The 9784-nt window shown below is 28.9% G+C and overlaps 1 protein-coding gene across 1 annotated transcript; it reads right to left on the bottom strand.

Annotated features, from left to right (window-relative positions):
• Nucleotides 1-2480: 2480 nt before the first annotated feature.
• LOC100575779 (protein FAM210B, mitochondrial) lies at nucleotides 2481-3720 on the bottom strand. The gene has a single exon (XM_003240926.4). It carries the CDS (start codon nucleotides 3535-3537, stop codon nucleotides 3016-3018), a length of 522 nt encoding a protein of 173 aa, XP_003240974.1. The 5' UTR covers nucleotides 3538-3720; the 3' UTR covers nucleotides 2481-3015.
• Between the last annotated feature and the right edge of the window lie 6064 nt (nucleotides 3721-9784).

Raw genomic sequence — 9784 nt, 5'->3', positions numbered from 1 at the left:
AATACTTATAACTCATAAACTACTCACCCTAAATTCGATTTTTATGAATCAAAATACTTAGAAAAATATTCTGCTCTGGAATATGAAATTAAAACTCTTTGTTGTCAGTCAAAAATGTAAAAACTCAAAAAAATATAAGGATAAAAAATATTTAAAAACATTAATACTAATAATGAGTGTTTCGTGATAAAAAAATCACCCTGTATACCTACATGAAATAAATTTGAAATTATACAAATTATTGTGTTCTTTATAAAAAAAATTATGTATGTAAGTCTTGAATTTTGTGTTTCTTTTTGATGTTCTGATGTACCTAATACATTTGTATAAATTTTTTATTATTTTTTATTTACTTTGGCGGGACGTTATTTATATTCTTTTATTTATTATTATTGAATTGTTATACTCATATAACTTATTTAGGAGACATTGACATCAGTTTTCATTATTTAGTACCAATGAATTTGTACTTTGTTCGATAATAATTTATGTTTAAAATTAAGTGTTCGTAAGAATAAACTACATTTATAGATTAGCGAGTAAGTTTTTTTTTTATCAATATATACCTACATTTGAATTGATTATAATTTGTTGTGTATGAATTGTGTTAAACTCTTTATCCTTTCTCCATTAATTAGCTCATGTGTGTGCATATTGTTCTCAAACAGCTCCATTTGTTTCCCTATGAAAATTCTTGTTAATTATTATCTATCTTATGGTATGTATGAAAATTGAAATATGATTCAAATTAATATGATATAAATTAAAAACAATAGTTGTGTAACATCAAACAAAAAATTTTAATAAACGATACATATTTAATCTTTTATAAATGTATAATAATTAATAATTACTACCACAAATGGCTACATTTTGCCAAACAAAACTAGGAAATTCAGCATCAGAGAAACTTGATGGAATCATTAGTTATTTGCTCATTAAACAATATTAATAACTAAGGATGGAATATTCTTTTACTTTTGATGTTTTTTTATTAGAAATTTTATTTTTAGACTTATGTAATTTTTGTATAAATTAAACAATTTTTAAAGTAGGTTCTAGTAATGAAATCCTAGATTACGAGTAACAGTTTGATGGTTTTCTTATCTGTTGGAACAATACAATTAACTTTAGACAATACTATTCAGCATGTGTTTTACGGTTATAACACGTGTGCATTTATTTTCCATTATTTTAGTCAATTGTGTTTAATAGTTTAACATGATTATAAATGCCAAAAGTAAATTGTTCGACGGCAAATCATAATAATTGTTTTTCTAGATTAAAGAAAATCCAAAATATTTTAACAATCAGTTCTGCCTTCTTCCTATAAAACATTTTACAATCCTGAAAACATTTATATTATCATTTATACCAGAATAAATAAAAATAAATTAGTGCATTATTTAGAATTTTCGGGGCATAAAAGTATTCTTAGGGTTTGTTTAGGGCATTAAAACCCCCGGCTTTTAAAAACATTTGAACTTATTAAAACTCAGAAAATAATTTTTATACAAGTTCAATAAAACAGATATTAATATTGCCTATAGAGCAATTATTGCAATACCATGATAAAAAATTTTTAAGAAAATTTTTCCATTTAACAAACCAAGCATCGATTGCTTGTCTTAAGAGGATGCTACCCATGCATTTGTTGTGTCTCTGTCTTACACATGTACGACATAGCAAATTTTTGTTCACTAGTTTCAATAATGTGCTGTTAGTTTTGATATTAGAGTGATTTGACTTATTATAATTTTTTAGAAAATAACATTATCTGTGCTTAAGCATTGGCTTTTATTCAATATTTTAATTTTCTAGTGAGATATGAGTATTTTTAATTTTTGATATTTTACATACCCATATCTTGCTTGAAAATGAAAATTTCGAAAAATCGGCAACGCTTAAGCACAGATAATGTTCTTACCTAGAAGTTTTATAATAGGTCAATTCACTATAGTATCAAAATTAACAGCACATTATTGAAACTAGTGAATGACAATTTGTCATGTCGTGAAGGTGTAAGACAGTGACAACAAATGTATGGGTAGCGTTCTCTTAAGAAATTTGTATAATTTAAAACATATTACTATTGGGCACAATTTATCCTATTTACAGGCATAAATACTATTATTATATAATATACAGTACTTATATAGACATGTTGTCGACCATAGAGTATTACTCTGGCCCACTCTGCTCCCTGTCGGTGGCCTGGTCATTTTCATAGATACCGTGGTCAAGCTCAACCAATGTATGGCACCAAAATGTAAATGAGCTAGATTGGCACTTTATAATATTATATAAGTGTCTGTATACTTACGGTTTATGTGTACATACATTTTTTCTAATAACATTATGTTTATTTATCAATATCTACTGAATTTAACATAAATTTGACATGATCAACATGATTATGGCATGATTATGGCATGACTATTTAGACACAAGAACAAGTAACAAGTATAATTTACATGTAATTAAATTTTTAGTGATACATTAAATCAAAATGTATAAGTATATTTCAATTTGTATATTTACAATTAATAATTTTGTTTTACCTCACTCGGTTTACATATAAGCATCTTGACATTCTATGTTATTAAGATCGAGTAATAGTTAAAATATGTGTATAGTAATCCCTCGATAACCGTGGAGGTTAGGTTCCAGCAAAGTTGAGCGGATAACCAGACCAATATACAACAATAGTTTGTATAATAGCGATACAATGTATAGATTATTAAATAAAGGGTATTTTTGACTTAACTGCGGATAATTTAAAACCATAGATTACTGCATTTTAAATTATGATTTTTATTTTTTACACAATATAATAACATTTTTTTTTTAATATTCACAATTGAAACAATTTATACCAGTGTTGTAAAATATACAATAATAATATTTATAAAATATCTTATCCTTTCTAAGTAATATAGTTTAAAACCCATAGTATTACAATTATTATTTATACAATCTCATATGTTCACATAATTAGTAATAGGTATTTAGTATTTATTTTTTTATTTTCATTATTCCTTTAGTCCTAAGGTATCGTACAATTAATGGTACGGATATAAGTGTTATTGAAATGCGTACTGGAGCAAAAGATTTATGAATGGCATATGCAACGATAAACTGACTCGCTCCAGCCACAATTTTAGTGTTTTCGTTTGCATTTGACAGGCCCATCCACCCAATCCATTGTTGGACGTCAACACCATTACAAATGAAAAAATACACCGAACCTAATGATATCAATGATATTCCAACATGGAACACAATTAACACAGAACCGTATTCTTTGGCAGCAATTTTCAGTTTTTCACGTGGAGTCAACTCTGATGGTTTTACATGACAAAAACGAGTAAAGGAAGACCATGATGGATACTGTACTAATGGCTTAGTCCAACGGTTCAACTGTTGTGTTTGACTATGTTGTGGAATCGATACAAATCTGCAAGAGTGAAAATTACATTGAAAACCTCTAATGGCGGGACCACTTATTTTCGGAAACGATGTTAAAACTTTCAACATATTTCAACCGTTTCACTAAAATGTAACATTAAACTTGAAAGGATAACTGAAAATGAAATGGTTTTTAAGAACAATCAAGAAACTTTTCCGACGTCGTGAATCGTGATGTGCCAATTTCGAATTAATTGTCCTGTTAGTTTTACTTCAAAACACGATTAAAGATAGTCTATCTTTAATCGTGTTCAAAACTAAAAAGTGGCCAGTGCTGATAACAGTGATAATAACTTATCAGTACAGTATTGAGGTTGTAGCCAAGGCTACATCAAGGTTAATATTTAATAATTATATTATTTATGGTTTATATCATGGCTTAAGATATATAGTTTATTATAGTTTCTTATATAGTTTATCTTAAGCCATGGTTTATATTTATAAGAGGACGTCACACCCGCATATGTTGTCTCCGTCTTACAAAATATGTACAACCATAGAACAACATAGCAAAAACTGTTTTGCGCGGGACAACAACTTTTATCTTTCTGTGTTTGTAGTAATGCCGTAATGGCTCCAAAACATATAGGGTAGAAAATTATCTATGCAACAGCGTGCCTATATTTTAGATAACATATATACAATAAAAGTTATTTTCTTCTAAACATTTCGTTTTTTTTTTTCATTTGCTTATAAAAAATGATTGGAATGTGCTATTAAAAAAAAAAGTACGCTGTTGCACTGATTAAGCTATTCTTTACGTGTTGTGAACATTTGGTAGCTCTACAACAAATATGATGCGAGAAAATAGTCCCGCGCAAAACAATTTTTGCTATGTTACGCACTTGTAAGACGGAGACAACACATGCGGGTATAACGTCCTCTTAACTTGACTAGTTAATTATTTTTGTTTTTAAATTATTAACTTATTCAGTTAAAATGTTCATTGTTGTAACTTAACTTTTTACGGTTAAATATCACTGTCGTGCAGTTACCAGTTAAGTTTCTTTTCTTTTCGTGTTATCCGCAATCAACTAGACTATACTGATTCGTTGACATTTTTTCGATTTTGGTAACTAAAGGTCGGACTCAGCGGTGATAATAAGGTGCTAAACTTAAAAATGTATGTAAAAAAGTAGGTACGAATAAATGTAACATTAGATAGTTATATTGTTTATTGTTTTAAAATAGCACAGAGTACAATAACGGAATCCGTATTCCCCACCATCCACTGAAGTACGATTACCAATTAAAAAAACTACCATATGAATTTTGCATAATAAGTAATAACATAATTAATATTTAGCTATATTAGTAATGTACAGTTTTACTTTTCTGCAAGTAATACATTATTTTGTTACTCGTAACTAATACTAATCACAATTTATTTAACTAAAAAACTAACTTACCTATTTATCTATGTTCCACAATTCCGTTTAATGCTAAACCACTACTTCTACCACAGAATAGATGAAATAAATAATTCATCTATTCTGTGCTTCTACCATTTATTAAATTATATTGCGGTCAGTAAAAACTAAAAATTGAGTGCATGAAGAATGTACCTATATTGCATACCCTAGACGCCGTGTTACATCTAATGTGTAAATATTGAGTTGTGATGTATAGATAAGTTATTTAACCAAAGGAGGGCATTAACTAGTTAAAAAGTTAATATTTTTTAAACTTTTTAACTTAACTAATTAGTTTATTTTCTGATCAACTTATGAACTGAACTAGTTTAATTTACAGTTGAAATAACTTAGCTTTTCTCAGTTGATTTTAAAAAAAATCCATCAAGTCAAAAACATTTTGAAATTTTTCTTTTATACGTAAATATTACTATATCAGTATAAAATAAAAATAATCCAATAGAAAAACACTAACATTTTCTTGATAACATAATTTTGTGTACCTATATTAATATATTTTATTAAGTTGTAAATTATATATTATGCGAGTTACAAATATAAATGTTTTTAATAAAATTAATAATTTTAGATTACAAATTGACAATTCAAATTGACAATTGTTATGTTTTAATGCTATATAACTTATAATATATATGAAGGTCATGTACTCATCTTCACATTCAATTTCTATACGATATAAAAAAATATATTTGTTAAATTATTAATTTGAGATAAGTATTGCTTAAATTAGTAAATAATAGTAAGGTAAAGCCGTAAAGGTAAAATGGTAACAGTGTACATTATGATAAAAGTTCAATAAAATTGTTTTTTACAATTTATAAATTATAAATTAGAAAGACACATTCACTCTTTATGTGATTTAAATACTAGTAAAAAAAAAAAATAGATTAACTTTTTTTTAAACTGAGTTAAGTTAATTTTTTTTTTTCTATATTAACTTTTAACTTATCGAGTTAAATTTATATTTTGTTAACTGTTGACTTTTAACTTACCGATCTTGTGTCCTCTTAACTTAACTTAACTTGGGTTAATTATTTTCATTAACATGCCCACCTTTGTATTTAACTATTAATTATTTAGGTCCGTAAAGTTGGCCACTTAAACTAAAAAATGTTAACCCAAATTCTTTCAATAAGCAATACTTGAGTCGTTTTTAAGTATTTAAAATATATAAATTGTTAAATTATTTACATTTTGTTCTGTATCAAAAACACACACATATATAGTTATTCATTAACACAGTCCAAAGAGCCGTTTCAGCGGGAATTTCAGCACCAATAGAATTTATAAACTTTCTAAAATCTAAATGGTTACAACTTAAGTCTTATGGATTATATTATTACGCCACAAATAATTAGTTCTTAAAAATAATGTTTTTTAAAATTCAAAAATAGATAACTGCATAGAGCTGGTGTTTTCAACCTTTTTATATCAGCGTATCACCACTAGCCACTAGGTCATAGATAGTTTGAATATTTTTATATATCACTTGCGACCGAATAACATTATTTTGCTTATAGAAAAATTAGACGTTATTTTACATGAATGAAATTGTGTTTTATTAATAATAACAAAATTATAATAATATTATAAGCATTAAATACAAAAAAATATATATGTATAATATGTAGGTTATACTACTATTATTTATATTATTACTAATACAAAATAAACCAAATAATATTTAATGTGATTATGTGAATAATTTATTTATTGAAAATACGGGCTGATAACCCGATGGGCAATGGTTACATAAAAAGAAACATTTATGTACCTACATGGCTACATGAAATATTATTATACAAAAAGATAAAATAATTAATAACAGCAAAAATTAACAATGAACAACAAACATAAAATATGTATAATATACAGTAAACTAAAAGTTATTACGTGTGGCCCAAATAGGAATTTTGAGCAACGGTGGCTCGTTTAAACCAGGGAACCTACAGAAGTGCTGTAATGGACTAGGAAACGTCGTTCGTTACGAAAAAATTCGTCAGGCGCATGTTTTGTTACGCATAATCCGTATAAAAGTTTATAATGTCCGAACGCGCCTAAGTTAAAATAAAAACTTTAATAGCTTTTCACCAAGGAACAAACAATGTTTTTAAGTTTTTATTATACATCACAATCATACTAAAAATACTGCGATATCATTAACGACTTATGTACTACGGGTAGGTTACGCTTATTTATTATTATTAACAATTGGAAATTGTATTTTTACAGCATCCGAGATACGGAGAGGGCGTTATAATTATTAATTTACTTTTCTTGTAACGAGCGTTATATATAAGCTCGACTTTTTTCTGTAATTTTTTTTCCACTTATCAGAATTGATTACCAAGTCGCAACAAATTAAATTCACGAAATAATGTAAATACCCTTGATCCTTTATTCCTGTACATGTTTTATAAATGTTTTCTCATTGACGAAAACATAATAATATAATATAGGTATTATTATTACAACTGTATGTCTGAATCTACTAAAGATCAAATCGTTCCATATAATGTTTTATATTTTTATGTCAGGAATCACACGAAAAGTTAACACTATAATTTATTTTTTCGCGCAATATGCCATAAAATATATATTATTACAAACACGACAGGCCAAATTTTGCTCCAAAAAAAATCTCCCCAAAAATGTCAATAGCCCCCCCAAACATAAAATTAATTTTTTTTAAGCTTATTCAAATTATTACTGTATACATAGTAAGGCTTTAGCCCCTCCCCAAATCTCAAACGCTATTTTCGCCTATGGTAATTATGGTTATGCATATCATAATATACATCTACGAATAATAAAATATATATTATATACATTATCTCCAGACATATTATATTATACGCATTATTGATTTTGTTTATTGATTGCATTCTTATTATTAATACGAAATGTTGTTGTTGCATAATTCGTTGCTGGTGTAGCGATAATATTATATACTTGAAAATACTAAATGGCCAACTAATTTGTTACAATGATTTTTCCAGTATTTATCTCATTAAATACTCATTTACTCATTAATCATTATTATAGGTGTTTGAAACCAACAATTAAAACGTAAGATGTTTCATATGCCCACGTGGACATTTCCCATGCGCCTCATAAATTATTCGGTTGTAATATATTATAGAAGCTGTTACTTAATAAATATGACCTTATATTATTGTGACAAATAATATAAAAACTTTCGAAAAATCTTAAAAAGAACAATCAAAATAATTAATGTATACAGTATAATATTCACTACAAAACAAATAAAAATGTGTTAAAATAATTTTAAAATATCTTAAAAAATACTCTACGTTGAATAAATATTTTAAACAATTGTATATTTAATACACTCAAAGAAGTATTTGAATACTTTCACTCAATTACTTTACAACACCGATATATAGACTAGGTATAATATAATACATATTTTACACTGCAGAAAATATAGGCACGCACGCGCTTGTTATCGTACGAATGGTTTGATCTTTCGACCTCCTGCACTTAGGTCGCAGCAAACGCAAGTCGACCCACGCCGGCACAGACACTTTACCGATCCGTCGACGGCCGTTTCGGTGGCGTTCCCGTCACCGCCCACCGTCGATGCCGCAGTCAGTCGGCTGCAGCCCGTGCCCGTCCGTACCTTTTGCACCTTGGATATAACTTTGATATTCTCCTTCCGGGCCGGCAACGTTTTCTTCAGCGAGAGCTGCCTCGAACGATTTGTCTGCTGTTCCCGCAGACTGCCTGCACCGCCGCCGCCGACGCTATTCGCGCTGCACCGGCTGCCAGGCGGTGCGGTGTCTGCGGCATGAGGAAAACGCCACAAGAATATGCCGCCGTCCGCGCTCGTGCTCACCACGAATCTACCATCCGGGCTCACCTTTACGTTGGTCACTACTCCCGCGTGACCCACCCCGACGTGCGTGGGCACCCCTTCGTTATACAGCCACACCTTCACCATCTGGTCTGAACTGCCGGTGACGATGTATTTCCCTGTGAAAACGGGATTATCGATTATCTATTATATACAACAGCACACAATACTATTTACACGGGTGACACATCCACATATTATCCCAAGATCCACTTATAACAATTAGGGTAGGTATTTCAAATTTCAATATCTATGTAACACATAAGGTTAAGACTATCATTTAGAGCCAGTATTTCAATTGTGTTTTATTTTAGGCTTAAGCTAACCCAAAAACTATTATTAAAGTGAATCTAAAATGTAAACATCACGTAGTTTAATTAATTTAAATTATCCACTTGACTATATAAATTATATTTAAAAAAAAACTATACATTGTACATTGTTATCATTGTTATCATTGTTATCGTAAACTAAAGTGATATATTTGGATTTTTGAATTTCAATTTAATTTGTATGCTTGAACTGCTTTGTTTCGTAACATAATAATGTAACACCATGGTGATTGTAATTTTGTGAAAAAAACTTGAGAAAACTGCTTACATAAATAGCGCTTGAAAAACGACCTCCCCCACCCCCTTTTTCTATGTTGAAAATAATATTTATATTTTATTTTTAAAAAATGTAACTTACTAGTAGGTTAGTTACCCTGACCCCGCCACTTACGATTTATAAATGGAAATTAATATCAAATTATGTAATATCATTTGTAATCATTTGTAACCACCAAAAAAAAATTTGTAACCCACCCACTTCGGCTCAAAACGTAGTTTCCATGTGGCGGGGCCACGGTGACGTCACTACAGCCCGCCGTTTCAGAAGTTCGACTTGTAGGTACTTGAAACCTAGTGGAGATTATGTAATATCATTTGTAATCATTTGTAACCACCAAAAAAAAATTGTTGTAAATGTTGTCATGCAAATTTTGGCGATAGTCATGCAAATTCAT

Source organism: Acyrthosiphon pisum, chromosome A1, assembly GCF_005508785.2.
Source record: "Acyrthosiphon pisum isolate AL4f chromosome A1, pea_aphid_22Mar2018_4r6ur, whole genome shotgun sequence".
In the NCBI taxonomy this organism is placed as follows: domain Eukaryota; kingdom Metazoa; phylum Arthropoda; class Insecta; order Hemiptera; family Aphididae; genus Acyrthosiphon; species Acyrthosiphon pisum.
The sequence above is the reverse complement of the archived record's forward strand: the minus strand, read 5'-3'. Positions and strand labels throughout refer to the sequence as shown.

What these genes read in the sequence shown, in the direction of transcription:
- LOC100575779 (XM_003240926.4), bottom strand. Translation starts at nt 3,537, where the DNA reads ATGTTGAAAGTTTTAACATCGTTTCCGAAAATAAGTGGTCCCGCCATT.